Source organism: Sesamum indicum, linkage group LG3 (genome assembly GCF_000512975.1).
Source record: "Sesamum indicum cultivar Zhongzhi No. 13 linkage group LG3, S_indicum_v1.0, whole genome shotgun sequence".
Taxonomy (NCBI): domain Eukaryota; kingdom Viridiplantae; phylum Streptophyta; class Magnoliopsida; order Lamiales; family Pedaliaceae; genus Sesamum; species Sesamum indicum.
Window position 1 is genome coordinate 12106506 of NC_026147.1, and position 18684 is coordinate 12125189.

Below are 18684 nucleotides of genomic sequence, written 5' to 3' on the forward strand. Positions count from 1 at the left end.
GTGTAGGGGCTTTTTTGCTTCATTATTGAAATCACTGGGAGCTAAATTGATATTTTTTTTCACAAGAATTTTTTTTTAACATTTTTCATATCATAGGGAGTAAATTAAATTTAACTCTATATATTTCCGCAATGACACAGTACATATATACTAATATAAAAAGAAAAAAGTTTATTCACACTCACAAATGAAAGTTAATGACACTGACACATCAATTTTTTGTGGAACCAAAAATATCTTTTTTTATAAGATAATTAATTTATTCAACTTTCAATTTTTATATTAATCGGTAAATTAGTTGTCAATTCTTTTCTTTCATTCTTGTAATGTAACGTATCGATTTAATATTTTATCATTATTTATATAATATATTTTTAAAATATAAATAATTATTTATTATATATACATAAAAACGGTATTCAACAATGGCCAATAGTACCATAAAAATGAAGGAGATGAACTATGGATCAAGTCAGAGAAACAATTGAAATGCTACTCCAATTCAAGGGGTTGGGAGTTGTTGGAGAATGGAAGAACTTGAGATGATCAATTGCTACTCTCTTTGACTTAGTCCTTGTAACGATGTCATCTGTACTATTTTATTCATCACCAGAAGCAGATTTAAGTTTCTTTAATGCTTCTCACACTCGGAAATTCCGATGCTGGAAATATTCCCACTTGTTTGATGCCAATTCCCACATTGAATACTACTTTGCTACTGATTTTCTCATAAATTAATCACCCCCAATTAGCTCATCGTTCTCAACTGCTCTTCCATCAGTCCCTTTCTGCTTCAGATTTTAAATCCAAATGCCAACTTTGAGTCTCCAATCAAACATGCATGTCCCTTTCTGATGCTAAATATTTTACTCGAGAATTCGAGCAACCTCTCTTGTCAACCCGCGTTTAAGGTCGTTTTCAGACGTAAAATCTATATACTATACAATCAAGGAGCAAATTAAACCAGGTGACTTCACTTCACATGCCAAACAAGTAATAAAAACCATAGGTTATCTGGTGAGAAAACGATGCGATTCTATTCGTTCCTGACTCGGAAAACATTGTTATTGCCGTTACTATCTCTGCTACGCTCCTGTTTTCATTCTCCATTATAGTTTGGTTGCTGCAAAGTTCATTTCTTGCTCGACTTTCTTCTTCAGCAAAAACTTTTGATTGTTTCATGCCTCATGCCTGGTCTTGAATTGATGTTGTTATGAGAGTTGTTGTGTGTTTTCTTCGGTTTCATCTCCTGTTTCCAGCGTGCTCGTCTCTTCTTTGGTGCTGTTTATCGACCTAAACGGATCCTTCAATTTATGGGCAGGGAAAAATCAGTAGCAACCATGGCAAAGAACAATGAGAAACTGAATGGAGGAATGGAGGTAAGATCGAATGTGCTTGTTCTGATTATGTTACCAAGAGTAAGATTCTTGGAATTTTGACCAGTTTCAGTTTACTTATGAATCAGGGGTCCAAAGAAGAAGATACGAGAACCACGTTAATCGGTCCGTCAGCAAAATCAGTAACAGAAAATGGCAGACCGAGCAGCCTGGTTATTAAGGTGAGAGCAACAGTTCACCTCATTTCAGCAACCGGTAATAATCCAAGAATTACCCTATGATCTGACTTTGTTGCCATTGAAAAATGAAACAGAGAACCCATAGAGTAATTCCTGCTCACATAGTTGCCGAAGCCATATCAACGCTCCACGGTCTAGACCTTAGGTGGTCTGGGCCAATAACTCCTACTGAAATGCAATATGTGGAACAATACGTCCTTGCTAAGTACCCGGAGTACTCAAATGCCCTTGTTGAAGGAGGAGAAAAGACTGATCTCTATGACCTCTGCATTAAAGAAAAGCTCTCGGAACCCCAGCCAGATGACAGGAAGAAATCACCTAGAGGAGTCTCCAGAGAATCATTTACGCCTTCCTTCGGGAGCAGCCATCCTGATCTTGAGAACACACAGCTGGAACCATCAAGATTGCTTAGTATCCTCACAAAGAAATCCTCCTTTGTCGGTAGCTTCATCTCGATTCCTGAAATTCAAGCTCGAAACAAGGTGCTCAAACACTGTGGACTACCTGATGAGGAGTATCTTGTTCTGTTCACTCAAAGCTACAAGGATGCAATGATGTTGGTTGGAGAAAGCTACCCGTTTTTCAAGGGGAATTACTATCTGACAATTATTGGGGAAGAAGCTGATTACGTGAGGGAATTTGCGAGCTACAAGGAGTCGAGAGTGATTATGGCGCCAGAGAGTTGGTTGGATTTGAGAATAAAGGGATCACAACTCAGCCATTATTTCAGAAGGAAGTGCAAGCACACTCCCAAGGGACTTTTCTCGTACCCGGCTGAAGTGAACGGGACTCGGTATTCTATGCATTGGATATCAGAAGCCCATCGCAACTCATGGCACGTTCTGCTTGATGCTACTGCATTCGTGGTGGGAGAAGATCGGCTCAATCTCGCACTCCATAGACCCGATTTCGTGCTGTGCAGTCTTGATAATGCGCATGCTTCCAAGGTTACTTGTCTCTTGGTAAGAAGAAAATCCTTCGACATGTCCGCATCCTCTACTACACAACACGAATGAAGTTGTGATACCACCGAATACACAATGTTCCCACCAGTCGCCAAATTCCTCATTTTCTTGCTTGCCTCGTTAACTAATCACGATTTCAAGGGTAACAGATCTGTAAAAAGGAATCTTGTCCAGTGCATCAAAGATATGTTCTACTTCAAAGGTTTTTACTGAAAATTTATGTAGACTGCAGAGCCAAATAACGGATCCAAATATAGCGTGTTAATGATGCCAAATTTTCATAAGCACTCCATATCTACCAGCTAGAAATGCCTTTTCTCTTGGTAACTCTTGAACATTTGATGCAAATTTGACGAGGCAATAGCATCAGTCTGAATAGTCTCCTGCACAATCATGTTGTCAAGAAAAGAAACCATTTCTTAGTTGATGTTAAGCACCATGAGTCTATGATAAACAATGTAAAAAGTGATTGATCCTATTGAAAGACTTGAAAGCAATAGAAGACTTCTCAAACTGCAGTCATGCTAAGTAGGTCAAGCACTGAAACACAATAATTGGACAAAGTTGTAAGGAATGTAAGTTCTAGTTTAGTTGGGGTACAGCAACAAAATAGCTGCTTCTCGGAATACCTTCTTGCAGTAGAACCTGAACTTGAAATGCACTTAGGACCCGGTTGATCCAGTTTCCGGTGCATAATAGGATGCACAATCAGGTTGAGTTGATGTTTGTTTAAACATTCTATGATTCATTGTTATTGTGAAGCCCAATAACCTAGCCTACAAGAAGCTTAATTGTGGATTAGACCTCCAGGGCCAGATTAGTAATCTCAAAAATTGTGGCCCTCTTGATTTACTCGTGTAATACCAAAATTTGCTTTCACCTTGAAGACATCAAACCTCAAAAATATGGACATAGTTTCAATCCAGGAAAAGGAAAGAATATTAGTCCAACCAACCAAATACCATATTAAGTTCGAGTGGGATGTGCCGAAATAAAAAATACAACCAAACAACATGGCATCATATATTGGAAGCATAACTTTTGTAGTTCAATATCCAAACCAGCATACCAATTGAGCCCCTTAACAAATTAGGTGGATGCGTTTCTCTACATAATTATCAAAATACATGAATAGAGCCGATCATCCAACCGTTATTATAATAGATTAAACAGAATGTGATAAATGAACATAGGTATCACTGAATACCAATAAGCATAAAGAGCAGACGTACTACAATCAGACCTTGCAAATGTCAGAACACAACACAACTTACAAGCCAAAACTATAAACTTGGACCCCCTTTAGCTGCGACCTAATTTTCACAACCAAATGGCAGCTCTGCCGCACTTCACATCAATACTTAATTCTTCCATCACCCTCTGTGATCACGTCTTTAAAGGCTCCTCCACTGGGAATCATGGGCAAGACATGCTCTTGATGGGGTACAATGACATCCAACAAATATGGCCCAGGAGTATCCAACATCTTTTGTATTGCTGCCCTGAGATCATCCTTCTTTGTCACACGAGCTGCAGGTATATCACAAGCCTCTGCAAACTTCAACATATCTGGAAAAATCTCTGACTCTTTGGAAGGATTTCCGAGATAAGTGTGTGCCCTGTTGGACTTATAGAAGCGGTCTTCCCACTGGACAACCATACCCAAGTGCTGATTATTTAACAACATAATCTTAACAGGAAGGTTCTCTACCCGGATAGTGGCCAACTCCTGCACGTTCATTATAAAACTTCCATCACCATCAATATCCACTACAACTGCATCTGGTCTTGCAACAGCAGCTCCAATTGCTGCAGGAAGTCCGAAACCCATTGCCCCTAAACCACCTGATGTCAACCACTGTCGTGGCTTATTATACTTATAAAATTGTGCAGCCCACATCTGATGCTGCCCAACACCAGTACTAATGATTGCATTCCCTCCTGTCAGTTCATCAAGAACTTGAATTGCATACTGAGGTGGAATGGCATCTTCAAATGTCTTGAAACTCAAAGGAAAGTTCATCTTCTGCTCTTTTAACTCTTGCCTCCAGGCTGAAAAGTCGACATTGTTCTTACCCTCTTTCAGCATGTCTTCCAATATCAAGTTCAAACCCTGCAAAGCCAACTTCATATCGGCACAAATGGACACATGAGGTTGCTTATTCTTTCCAATCTCAGCAGAATCAATGTCAATGTGGACAATCTTTGCTCGACTGGCAAATGCCTCCAGCTTACCCGTCACACGGTCATCAAACCTGACTCCAAAAGCAAGCAACAAATCACTCTTGTCCACTGCATAATTTGCATAAACAGTCCCATGCATACCCAGCATTTGCAGCGCAAATTCCTCATCAGAACAAGGATAAGAACCAAGACCCATAAGCGTGCTAGCAACCGGAATTCCTGTGAGCTCCACAAACCTCCTCAACTCCTCACTTGAATTCAAACACCCACCACCGACATAAAGTACCGGCCTTTTGGACTCGGATACCAGCCTAACTATCTGCTCCAACAACATCGCACTAGGCGGCCTAGGCAATCTAGACAAGTAACCAGCCAACCTCATTGGCTGATTCCAATTTGGTACCACCATTTGCTGTTGAATATCTTTTGGAACGTCAATCAAAACTGGGCCAGGCCTTCCCGACCGAGCGATAAAGAAAGCTTCCTTGACAACCCGAGGAATATCCTCAACATCTAAAACAAGATAATTATGCTTGGTAATCGACCTAGTTACCTCAACAATAGGGGTTTCTTGGAAAGCATCAGTGCCGATCATACGACGGGGAACCTGGCCTGTGATAGCCACAAGCGGTACGCTATCGAGAAGAGCATCGGCGAGGCCAGAGACCAAATTGGTGGCACCAGGGCCAGATGTCGCGATGCAGACGCCGGGAAGACCGGAAGCGCGGGCGTACCCCTCGGCAGCGAAGACACCTCCCTGCTCGTGGCGCGGGAGCACGTTCCGGATGATTTTGGAGCGGGTAAGCGCTTGATGGATCTCCATAGACGCGCCTCCGGGGTAAGCAAAGACGTCGGTGACCCCTTCTCGTTCAAGCGCCTCCACTAAAACGTCGCAGCCCTTCCGAGGTTCGTCAGCGGCAAATCGGGAAACAAACGCCTCCTCAGGATGCACTTGTTCCCTGGGAGCAGACAGCACATTTGAGATTTGCAGCGGACGGCGTCGCGAAATGACGCCAGCTGTGGGCTTCTGAGGATTGTGAGGGAACGGGACGGTAAATCTAGAAAGAAGCTTCGGCGAATTAGAGAAAGAAGAGCGTTTCCACACAGTGGACGAGCTGGAGGCAGGAGTAGCGGCCGCCATTTCCGACGGACGTTAGAGAATGCAAATCGGCGGCGACGGCGGGTCTGTAGCTCCTTAGGGTTTTCTGTGGCGAGGAAAAGGGAAGCACGTTTGATTTGGAAGGCGGAACTTATTCAGGAGGCAGCAGACGGAAATGTCGGAATTGCCCTTCCAAATGGAAAGTTTTGGCGGCTGTGTCCACTTGATTTATGTGGTGATGGAGAATTGACGATGAGGCAGCTGAGTGGGGGTCACTGCGTTTTGTAGTTTATGGGAAGGACGGCGCAAACAGATTTGCAAGTGGGTAGGGAATAGGATGGCCTAAGCACGTGTTGTGTTCAATTCATAGCCTACATAATATTTAATAAGTCTATATATTTTCAAATTAAATATAATTGCTATACGCTTATATAAACACTTGAATTCGAATCTCATCCACTTAGATATTTAATTTATTTTTAATAATAGTATATATATTTTTTTATTTTGAATGTTTTGGTTAATTTTAAAATATTGGTATATTACGTATTGAATATTGTAATAATAGTATATTAATTAATTTAAAATTATCGATATATTTTTTTTTTTTAAAAAAAAGATATATCACTCTCATCAAATATCCCTTGAATTAAAGAAACTTCCACTTATCCTGTATCTTTGAGATGATATTCCTCTAAATTAAATCGAAAGAAAAAAAGTATCTTTGATTATTAGTATTTTTTTTTCGGTAAAAGTAATTTTGATTAAGTAAAAAAAGTATAATAGTATAATACAACTTACTTAATCTAAGCGGTTTTCTTGACATGTCAAGGAATCCGCCATAAGCGGTAAAACATACAAGTGCTAATAGCAGTAGGTAATTCTACACTAAGAATCATCTACTGCACATTTCGAACCATCAGCGCACCCACAGTGCGTGTATCCCTATGTATTCCATCAAATAGCCTAATGTTGCGCTCACGCCAGATATGGTACACACACGAGGCCAAAAGAACGCGGTAGGCCGTAGAAACATAGTGTTTGCTCTCTGCGAGCATCCCATAAAACGTCAGTAGCCCAAGCTTAGTTTGACCAATCAAATCGAAGTGTGCGTCGAATCACCGTCAAACAGCCACGCGAATAAGTGCAGCGGAAAAAGATGATCATGAATTTCATCAGTACCATCAGAACAAATATGATTATTAGTATTATGATGATATATCCACTTTAATTCCCTCTATAGTAAAATATTTTCTAGTTGAATTATATATTTATACATATCTAAGTCTAGATGAAAATTTTACTATAAAGCCACCTTGGACTTGGTCAAGAGTCATAAGGTAAGTGAGATATAGAGGAAAGTTACAAGGAAGTTGAAACTTCCCACAATTAGAAGTGGTTGACAGAGTAGGGCTTTTGAAAAATTTTAAGGGAAAAGTACTATTTTAGTCCGTTAAGTATGCCTAATTTTAATTTTAATCCGATAACTATGTCTATTTTTGTTTAGGTCCAATAACTTACGAAATTGCTTACTTTTAGTCCTCTGGCAGATTTTCGGATAATTTTATCCCTATGAGTGCATATGGACTAAAACTGTTTTTCAAAAGTTGCATAGGGGTAAACTCATCCGAAAATCTGTCAAAGGACTAAAAGTAAGCAATTTCGTAAGTTACTGGACCTAAACAAAAATGGACATAATTATCGGACTAAAATTAAAATTAGGTATACTTTGCGAACTAAAATAATACTTTTTCCAAGCCTTAATACTGGTCAACTACTTACTATACACCTATACTTGCTTTGGCATATTGTAAATATATCTATATATCTCACTCACTACATATCCTAGCCATCCACTAGTTCATAGTATCTTGATTGGTTTCAATTATTTCTTCACTAAATCAAATGGTTTGATCTAGATCTTATGAGCACAAAGAGATTCCTAGTAGAATTCTATACAAGACAATCTGTATATGTGGTGTGAACGAAGTAGAGGAGATTTGTCCTAATTTCTGCTTAAAGAAACGAGGAAAGGAACAAAGTTGGTAGACGTGGTTTAATTCGGAAGAAGTAAATCGGGTTTACATTTTTCGTCCCTCTTGTTTCTTTTATCTAGCCACTGTAATAAGTGGTGAACTCTGTAAAGGGGATTTGATTCCTCTTGATTTATGTTTATTCGCTTTCATTTTTGTTGTGTTTTGATATCCCGGGTTCTACCATTTCTTTCAAGCACTTGGTGAAAAAAAAAATATGCAAGTGGCCAGCTGGGCTGTTGTTTTGGCTTCCAAATGTCAAGTAAGGTAATTTGACGATAAATGAGGTTATTTTTCTTTTTTCGTAGTAGTAACTCTATTTCACCCCTTAATCTGGCCCTAGGTCTAACATGTTAAGCCTATTAACGGGTGGACAATATCTAAACCCACCATTATGATAGTTATTATCCAAACACATATATAATATTTTTGCATTAAATCCAAACCGAACTCATATTTATTGAAATAAATTTTTTGAAGTGTCTATACCTTAGAATACCCTTGGGTATGGGTATCTGTATAGGGAAAACTATAATACTCCAAAATGCATTTTATCATCATTTTAAAATTATTGAATTTATAAACTTTTGCTGAGTCAATACAACTATTTATACAATTAAGTTTGAAATAACTATTTTATAGTTAATTAATTTATACTAATTAGTATTATTAAGAACGTAGTTAAATAAAATTTGAAGTCAAATTGATTAATATATTTTATTAGGCATTAAAATTAATATATCATATTATTAATAGTGAAGGGTATTTTTATCTATTTACATTTAATTTAAAGGATTATCTTAAAGATAGTAGGGTAAGTTAATATTTCTTTGATATAAGGTGGTAATTGACGAGGATGACATACTTAAAGGGTGTACGTTAAATATGTTTAATCCTATATTTTATAACATGCTTTTAAAACTTATAATATGTTGCATTTATTTTAAATATAAATTCACGAAGTATTTGAACAAAATAAAATTATGGAGCTTATAAGATGTTAGTAGTGGCAAACTTGTTATTAATTTGAATGAATTTATTAAAATTTTATAAATAAAGCAGCAACTCCTTATATTTTGATAAAGAGCTTTTAACCTCCTAACGTCTTATTTTTAGAGCTTATTAGCTTTTTTCTTTTTTTAACTGAATACATTTTAGCATCTTATAAGATATTTTAAAAGTTTATAAACTCACCTAATCTACACTCTTATTGCAATTTTGTTTTTATTAAATACACTTCGCGCCCCTCAATTATTATTCAGGTAGCATTACCCCTCCTAAACTGAAAAATGTACACTTACTTTCCTTAAATTGATTAAATGGGCAAAATTGTCCCTCATGCCATGAATAATTATATTTTTCTCAATATATTTTAATATTTTTGCATATTAAATATCACCAAATTATTTTCTAACTAAAATAAATATTTAAAATCAAGATATATAATGTATTTAATAAATGGAGACTTCAAATAGGTACAAAACAATATCCTCAATGACTCATATATACTTTTCAAAAGAAATAGATAGTATACTTAACCAAAAGTTGAACACTTTTGGATAAAATAAATAAATATATTTTATTATATTTTCAAAAGAAAATTATTTGAAAAACGGATGTGTAACTACTCATTTTATTTTTAAAAACTAAATAATTAATAACTTGATTTTGTTATCAAACTAATAATAACTTTTTACATAAAAGTTTTTTTGTCTATTTATTGTACTTATTTATTAGTTCACTTTTACTCTATAAAATTTAAACTACTTAACTTATTAATTACATTTTACTTTATTGAAAATTAAAATGTATTTTTTCAATTAAAGGAAAAATAATTAAATTTAAAAAAAAAAACCATTGTACTATAATAAGGGCAATCTTGTCCAAATATTTAGTCGTGAGGGTGGGGATAAGTGTTATACTTATTAGTTTAAGGGGGTAAATGCTACTTCAAGAACATAATAGTTGAGGAAGGCAGAATGTATTTAACTCCTTTTTTTGTATGGATAAATTTATACATATTCTATTGAATATTTTTAAAACTTATAATTAATTATATTTTAGGGTAAAATGCAGACAACTCCCAAATGTATGGGGTTATTTGCATTTTGCCCCCTAATTTTTGTGATACACATCAATTTTTTTGTCGTGCCAATAACGTCCTTAAGTTGGTTTTTTTTTATTTAATTATTTATTTCTTCTTTTCTTTTTTTATTTTTTGAAATATGGTGTGTTAGTTTATATATTCTAATTTTACTCATAATATATTTTAAAGCGTAGATGATTATTTATTATATGCACACAATGACGGCATGTCACCACGTTAGTAAAGAAAAAGGAGAAAAATTACAATTCCAATACCCTAATATAGGGTATCTTGCAATATTGGTATCATAATTTAAAAAAAAAAAAATCTTGAAATGGTACTTTTGAAATTGAAATTTTATTGTTTTTTAAGGAAAATCGGAGGGTCCAACCTTATTTTCAAGCACTTTTCTACTTATTTTCACCACTCTTCTTTAATTACTTGTCGGGCATACTTTTCATCAAGGGAAGTTTTAAAATTTCACTTATACCCTTTTCGAAAATTCACTATTTATATCTGACTCTCTTTATTTAGTGATGGGGGAAAATGTAGCTTGAGACTTAAGTAGGTCAAACTCTTGCACAAGTTAGAAAGTAATCATTTTCTTTTCAATTCCTTCTCCCTACAAAAGTCCTTCTTACAATGAAATTAGGGGTATTTATACTACGCTAGCAGTAAATGCTAGGTGGTGTAAAATTAATTTTACCCCCTTACTTATCACTAATGTGTGGTTACAATTTATATATAAGGATTAATCTAGTAATTACAAAATAATTTTAATTGTAGACCCATGATCTTTTATTGCCGCTTATGTAAAGAATTTGATTTCTTTTTGGACCATCATTTGATTTAGCTTCTTGTCTTCACCAGCAGTCCCCCAACTCCTAAGTATGAGAGGTGATATTTGAGAGTTTAAATAAGCAAGTTTCCTTCAAGGCGGACTCTTCCCACTTATTTCCTCATTAGGATTTCTGTTGACATGCTTATAAATTCTGAATGGCACTCTGATCGTCTTCTCATTGTTATCCTTCTAAAGGTTGCTTCTGACTTAGATAATTTGATATGTCTAAGAGAGGTAGTTCTGGTATATAGCGTACTGCCCTTCCTCATCTCCTCTTTTTAGTTGTAAATTTTATATCTGAGAACATGAGTACTCAAAAAAACTTGGGAAACAATTAGGTATCCAACTGGTAGAATGTCTAATAATCGAGTCGAGGGAGAGAATTCGCGGGAGGTTGTCACGGGAAAAGGGGCCATGGTGCCACACCAAAATAATGGCGCTGGCGCCATCGCAGTCGTGGGTCGAGGCACCTCATCTCGACCAGTTTGTGCTGAAAAGGCATCTCGCTAGGGAGAGGAGGATTTAGGGTTTATTAGTCACTCAAACTCCTCGTCTGCAACCAATGTGGGATGCTTACCTATATCATCAACCCTTCAGACGAGGCCTTTGGGAGGAGCGCATGGCCCCATTCCTACAAACGACACCAAATGATGCGACTTACAACTTGATTAGTACCCCATTGCGCGAAGTTTTATTCAATCTGGCATCATATGAGCCTCACGATTGTCCTAAACAAATGCCTCGTTAGGAGAGGAGGACTTAGGACTTATTAGCTACTCAAGCTCCTCGTTTACAACCTATTTGGGACGCTTGCCTACATCATCAGCTCTACAGACGAGGGGCTTGGGAGAGGCACATGACCTCATTCCCGCAGACAGTGCCAAATGATGTAGCTTATGACTCAATTGGTGCCCCGTGGTATGGATATTGTCCGTTCTGACTTCATATGAACCTTACGATTTTGTCCTAAAAAAACGCCTGGCTAGGAAAATGAAGACTTGAGACTTATTAGCTACTCAAGCTCCTCGTATGCAATCAATGTGGGCAAGTGTCCCACATTGATTGTAGACGAGGAGCATAAGTGGCTAATAAGCCCCAAGTCCTCTCCTTAGCGAGATGTCTTTTCAGGACAAACCCGTGAAGATCATAAGAAGTTAGGGCAAACAATACCTCGTGCAACAGGGCACCAGTCGCAAGCCACATTAATTAGGTTTGGACAAAAAATATTGACATTAGCAAAAAAAAAATATTTTTTTTTTAATTTTACCTCTCATTTAACATTTTCATATATGTATTAACTTTGTACTTATAAGAAAAAAAATTAATAATATTAACATTACTCCAAATGTATATGTTACATTTACGCCTTTCTAAGTATAAAAAAATACATGAAAATATTAAATAAAGAAAAAAAAAATTTATATAATTTTTATTAACAATAGCATTTTACTTGATAAAAAAATATCGAGTGTAAAAAAAAATTCCTAGAGGAATGTAATAATAATTTCAAAACTTTTCTAGAGAAAGTATAACTTTTAGTTTTTAGAAAGAGTATAAATATAATTACCCTTTTTGTAAAATCATTGTACTAATATTATAAGGTATCCTGAATTTCGGTATTAAAATTCCAATTCTTTTGAGAAAAAATAATAAGAACTTGTGTAGTTGGAACTTGGAACCGACCGCCTCCCACCGGCCCCTGCCCGCACTACATTAACAGCGCATTTATTGTCGCCAAATGCTATATATTGAGGGAGGAAAAGATTGGAAAAAAAAAAAAAAATTAGATAAAAACCCAATATATTTGCGAAAGAAATTGATATTCTATCGACTTTTTCCAATTTCCGCCTGCAAATTGTTCACCAACCATGGTAAGATCTCCGGTTAAGATTATTTTTCAAAAGATTGCTGAAAAGTTGTATTTTCTAGTTCGATTGTTTCTGTTGTTTAGTCTCTAATCTTTGCGAATGTGGAGATTTCTGAGAACGTATTTGGATTATTTTTTCAATTATTACCGGAGAAAAAGAAGGTATAGGGATTGTATCTTCTTCGTAGTTCTTTTTGTCCTGTGCCTGTGTTAGATTTGCGTGCATCTAGTCCGTCCAGTTTGTTATTTTTCAGTTCCGGTTCTTCGGAGATTGATGTTCTGATTAGCTGAATTGGATGATTGTGGCGCATATTTTGAGCTGGATGGATTTTCTGTCTGTTTGATAAAAAAGGAATTTTTTTTTTGGGAACTTGCGTATGAATTTCTTGTGATCTTGAATGCAAAACTCAGTTTTGTAGTCTACTATTAGGTGATATTGAATTTAATAGCTTATAATTGGTCGAGATTTTGTATGTTTTGCTTTCGGTTTTGTTTAATAATGAATAGAAAAGCAAAAATATTTGTAATGCATGGCCGCTGCCTTCTACAGGGAATAAAATTTCTTCTTTATGGACATGTAATTGGAAATGGATCTGGAATGCTAGCTTGTCTTTTCTAATTCATGTTATTCGCCTGGAAAGGCGATGTCTAGTGCCTGTAATCACAGCTTTCAAGGTTTCTGCTGTATGTGAGGCAGTTTAAACTGGCAACAGCTGACCCATATCTCTCGTGTTAATTGGTAAAATGTTATCACAATACTATACTGCGTACTAGCATATATACAGTACTAGCGGATGGGCACACCAATGTGTGTACAAAATTGGAGCAGCGATTTATTCAGTACTTAGCTTAAGTAATTAGGGGCATTACTATATAAGTGCAAAAGAAAGTTAATTTAATGTAAGCCAATAAGAAAATGGTAGTAAAACAATAATTTTCTAATTACCTTGATAGTAAAATGATAATTTTCTAATTACCTTGATAGGAAAATGAGGTGGTTTAAGGGTATTTAAGGAATTATACATTTGACATTCCAAATCAGTTATTCCAGGGGCCTGAGCTATTGTAAAGAGAATAGATATACCTCTGATAAGGTTGATAATTTGCCAACTCCAGGCACCCTTGATATGTAACTGACTATTTGCTACTCTGTTTGCATCCTCTAGACAACTTCAAGGCGTTTGTCAGATAGGAAGGTGATGAAGTTTGAGAAGAACATAAAGAAGAGAGGTGCAACAGCTGAAACAACTAAGAAGAAAGGCAGTTCTTATCCTGTGGGTCCTGTGGTGCTTGGGTTCTTCATATTTGTCGTCATTGGATCTTGTGAGTTGCCATCATCATGATTCCATAGCTGGAGTTTTTCTTTCCTATTGGCATCATTGAGGCTTTGGCATTATGTACAATGGCTTCTTCGGTTCCACAAAGTGCTTTTTTCTTCATTTGTCCATATCATTTACGTTGTGCTGTAGATTCGCAGGGAAGCTTAAATGCTGCTTATGTGCATTTTGTGTCTACATACATTTATCTAGAATATGTGGTTGATGTTATTTAAAGTAAGTCTAGAATCTTGGAGTTGGAGATGCACTTCATGAAATAATCATGCAACTCCAGGGATTGAGTGACGAGAACACAAAAGAAAAATAGTAACATTCTTGTGCATCACTTTGTTTTCTGCACTGGCTTTCGATAAGGAGATAAACATAAGTGAACTGAGTGCTATATGTGAAGCTGTTTTAAAATATTCACTTCCACACTCATTAACATAGTGCTCATTCAGTCACTTGCTGAGATGAAATCATATTGGTTGATTAGCTGGGGAGTGCAGTCAGCTTACTCTCTTTCCTTTATTTTATGATCTTCGTGTTGTCTTCTGCATGACTGGTGATCTTCATTTAGTAGCAACTGCAGACATTATTACTCTTACATGCTTTTCTGATTGCCGTTTCACTTCGTCTTTTACCAGCTATATTTCAGATTATCCGTACTGCGGCAAGTGGAGGAATGGCTTGACAACTAATGCCAGTAAATTAGCAATGAGTTTAACTATAGGTGGATTATCAATGATGTAAGATATAGGTTTGTCATCAACTGTCGGCATGGACTGATTATGTCCTGGTGAAGTAAAAGTGATGTGTGGATTCTTATGATAGTAATGGATTAGTTCACACATCTATCTTTGAGAAAAGGCTGTTGGTTTAATGGATCTACTCTTTTTGTATTTGCATTTTATCAAATTGCTTCTGCTTTCAGGTTTGCCCACGGGGTTCGAGGGCTTATTTAGTGTTCTTCTTATACCAATATGTATAATTCAACTCTCAGAAGTCTGAATTTCAGCAATTATCACATCATTTGCTGGTAGTCATTAAGTGATGACAGTATTGACAAATTTGATAATTTAATACCTCCATCTAAAGATTACATAATTTCATCAAATATCAGGGAGGTATTTGTAATTTTTCAAATAGAGAATTCGTAATTACGCCAAATTGTAAAGGAAGTCATTGTAAGTTATCCTATTTTTATTAGGTTTGATGCAAGAATGCCTTGCATAAATAGTGATGGGTAGGTTTTCTTAGCTTCTTGATGAAGTTTTTTTTACGGTGCAATGACTTGTCTTATCTCAAGGGGTAACTGCTAATTTGCATAGGGATAATTTGCTCATTTGCTAATTTATTTTTTATAAAAAATAATTTGTTTATTTGTATCATCACAGTGAAATTTCTTGCATTTTTTTCCTTTCATCTTCATTTCTTTCTTCTTATTCCATGCTTGTACGGCAAATGAATACGTTTTGGTCATTAGGAAGCAAATTTATCAATCAAAATGATAATTATAAACTAAAAGGAAGAAAGCGGGGCTTCATTTCATCCAATAACTTAACCCAATCATCTAAGATCTAACATATAACATAACTATTACATCCCTCTAACACAAATACAATATCCAACATAAAAAAAGAACCCCACAAGTTCAACCAATTAAGGTTAAAAATGTACCATGACAGTAACAATGCGTTCTACGACAATCACAATCGGTTCCTCCTACTCAAAAATTTACATTATGTTGCTTTGCTTGGTTCGACCATCCAAGCTAACCAGGTATGATAGCTTTGGCCCTTATTTAGATTGTATTGTCCTCTCAAACAATAAAACCACAATCACCATCTCCAATAGCATAAGTGTGGAACTTTCTTCTGGGATTTTATTTATTCAAGACGTCCGAAGCCTCGCAGCTCTCCCACGGGAAAACTTACACTTGCAATTTCAGGCATTTAAAGGATGTAAGACTATTTTGTTCTAATTTTGGTCGTCTAAGAAAATATAAAGCAATTAGGTGGGGAAATGGAGGAAAAGTTGAGTTCTTCCCTTTAGAATGAGGGAAAGACATTTTTTCCTTTTCCCTCCTTTTCTCATGCTTGGTCATCCTTCTTCCCTCCAAATCTATGCTACTAATGTGAAAGGGAATATCAAGTGTCTCCTGTCGATAAAAATGAATGGCAGAATTGAACAGTATCAACATCACAGCATTTTTGGGCCAACTCCACCATTTTTAAGGAAACATGGGACTAATATTAAACTCAATGGGATTTGAAATACCTATATTCCGTGGTACTAAAATTGCAAATTTTGTTCATGTTGAATGTGCAATTATTGCTAGTATATATACTTTATTATTAACTTAGAGCACTCTTTTGGGTATCGCCTAATTTTGATTATCATTTACTTTTTAAATTTTTAATTAATTAGTTATTTTTAACTTCCATTTATCATTATTTTCCATAACTACTTTTTGTTAGTTTTTTTAATTTCTCCAACATTATTTATTATCTTTGTTTGTCAACATATTTCTATAAATCAAAATATTCATATTAATTTATTATCTCAATATATATATTTTAGGTAATTTTTTGCTCTACAAATATTAATAATATAATTTATATAACTATTTTATTTTAATTCTTTTTAAAATTACACACAGATAAAACGTGCCACACTTATTACCGGATGTGCTTTGGTTTCTATCACACATACATAATACAGAACTACACAGTCACTACATAATGGCTTTTTAGTCCAAAGGCACATACAAAATATCATTGCAGCAAAATCATATTGTGGCTTTTTAGTCAAAAGGTACACAGTCACATTACAGCTAGATTTCTAAAATGTGATGTTAATAGAGTTTAGGAACAATAAGTCTCTCAACCTCACAAGTCTCCATCTCCCTGTACCCATCACTACATGCATTAGCACAACATACAAAATGTGGTTGCAGCAAAACATATATGTTTTATAGTTCAAAGGTACATAGTCACTACTTAACAGCTAAATTTCCAAAATATGATGTTGATACAGAGTTGGAACAGTTAGCCTCAAAACCTCATAAGTCTCTATCTCCCTCTAGCCATTAAAACATGCATTACCACAACATACAAAATGTTGTTGCAGCAAAATATAATATGTTTTTTAGTCCAAGTTCCTCATTACAGCTAGATTTCTAGATGTGATGTTGATACAGAATTGAGGAATTAGCCTCTCAACCTCACAAGCTCTATCTCCCTCTAGCCATTAAAACCTCTCAAGCGGGCAATCAACTCGTCCTGTTAATAGAAATGAAATAACGAGTTAATGATATACACTGTGGAGCAAAGGCAACCAAAGCATGATTATAGAAGGTCTTGATCAATGCCATTTTCGGACAGATTGATCCAACAACTGAATAGCTGAGGATGGAGCTAACGGATAGACAATTGGAACTTGCCTTTTTCCCCTTCACCGAAAGGCCTCTCTCCTTAAGAAGAGCACGGAGTCTCTCTACTGTCAGGCTCTGTAGATCTTTGTCAAGCACGCGCAATGCTGCCTCTACATATTCATGGATTATGGAAGCAAACAAGCTTAGTCTCCAACAAAATCAGATATCAGAAAAGGAATTCAGTTCATTATAGAATATCAGCTGCACCACATACCAAAACAAGAGCATGTAAAAGAGAGTTAAAAAGCAGTGAAATGCAAAATGGTTACCACTGTTTTCTATTTGCTTAAACAATAGCATAAATCTACTTCTTGGTCACCTTCAGAGACAAAGATACAACATTTGATGACTGGTAAGGATGCTTAATTAGGTCGTGGCTATGGTACACTTGGCTGAATTCAGCTTGCCCCAAGTAGACCTGTTAAAGACCAGCTCAGGAGTTGAAACTGCAAATGTATTTCTTTGAGCTCTAAAGCTGCTTATCTTGGGTCAAGCTCAACTAAGGAAACCAAGGCCCACTTAAATTTAGCTACAAATATGCTCAATATGATTAAAGAAACATGATATCTTAGAAGAACTTTCAACGACTTCACCCATTTTCAAAACAAGCTTCAATAGCCTAAATTTATCAGTAAACCAGGTAGCAATCACCCCAAAGAGTCTGTGCTTAGAGGCGATTGACAAGGCCTTTGCATAATTAAGATAGTGAAAACTCTGCAGAGATAAGATACTGATAGATAACAAGAAAAAATTTAAAATAGTAATAACTGCAAAGAGAAACCAATTCGACTAATAGAACGCAAGGGAGAAGAATCGAATGAAATTCCAGAAATCTTTAATACATGGAAGAAAGATAGTCTTTGTTGTATAAGCAATAAAACAGCACAAGATACATATCTCACCTTGAGAAGCACCAAGCTGAGTACTGGACATGGCCTTCTTTCCTGCAGCCTTATCCAAAGCTTTCTCAGCAGCCCTGAGAGACACTTGAATAGAACATGAAACCAGAGCATTGCAAAGAGCAGCCTAAATTGTTCAGAATCAAAATAACCCAACTGCTAACCCACAGTAGATGGAATTTACCTTTTCCTGGAACCCTGATTTGAAGAAGTGCCTTTCCCATCTTTTGTATCACCCTTTTGATTCTTAAGCATTAGAGACCTAATCAATATATTTGTTTGGTTGGTCCTTATAAGCTGGTCTTCTGATACAACAGAATCAAGTTGAGATCTTCCATTATACACAGCGCCAAGAAACAAAAGCATTATGAGACAAAATAAC

At 36.0% G+C, this 18684-nt stretch overlaps 3 protein-coding genes and 1 long non-coding RNA gene across 5 annotated transcripts in view; 2 read left to right on the forward strand and 2 right to left on the reverse strand.

The window, feature by feature from the left end:
• Positions 443 to 2629, forward strand: LOC105158131. 2 transcript variants are annotated; one of them, XM_020692825.1, is made up of 4 exons: positions 443 to 1017; positions 1322 to 1379; positions 1466 to 1558; positions 1651 to 2629. In XM_020692825.1, the coding sequence occupies exons 2-4, from the start codon at positions 1341 to 1343 to the stop codon at positions 2590 to 2592; spliced, it is 1074 nt and encodes a 357-aa protein (XP_020548484.1). In that variant the 5' UTR covers positions 443 to 1017; positions 1322 to 1340; the 3' UTR covers positions 2593 to 2629. The 2 variants fall into 2 exon arrangements, with proteins under 2 accessions (XP_020548484.1, XP_011073071.1); XM_011074769.2 differs by having other exon boundaries at positions 444 to 1379.
• Positions 3596 to 6016, reverse strand: LOC105158132 (acetolactate synthase 1, chloroplastic). The gene has a single exon (XM_011074771.2). The coding sequence runs from the start codon at positions 5864 to 5866 to the stop codon at positions 3896 to 3898; it is 1971 nt and encodes a 656-aa protein (XP_011073073.1). The 5' UTR covers positions 5867 to 6016; the 3' UTR covers positions 3596 to 3895.
• Positions 12448 to 14969, forward strand: LOC105158133. Its single transcript, XR_847505.2, has 3 exons — positions 12448 to 12655; positions 13818 to 13974; positions 14615 to 14969. It is a non-coding gene; the product is annotated as a probable stress-associated endoplasmic reticulum protein (long non-coding RNA).
• The window catches only part of LOC105158134 (apoptotic chromatin condensation inducer in the nucleus), a 4047-nt gene continuing 2283 nt past the window's right edge, over positions 16921 to 18684 (reverse strand). Inside the window, exons 3-6 of the mRNA XM_011074772.2 lie at positions 18487 to 18607; positions 18306 to 18379; positions 17413 to 17513; positions 16921 to 17251 (exon numbers count right to left, since the gene is read on the reverse strand). Coding sequence (XP_011073074.1) covers positions 17213 to 17251; positions 17413 to 17513; positions 18306 to 18379; positions 18487 to 18607 — 335 coding nt within the window. The 3' untranslated portion in view covers positions 16921 to 17212. The remainder of the gene's footprint in view (positions 17252 to 17412; positions 17514 to 18305; positions 18380 to 18486; positions 18608 to 18684) is intronic.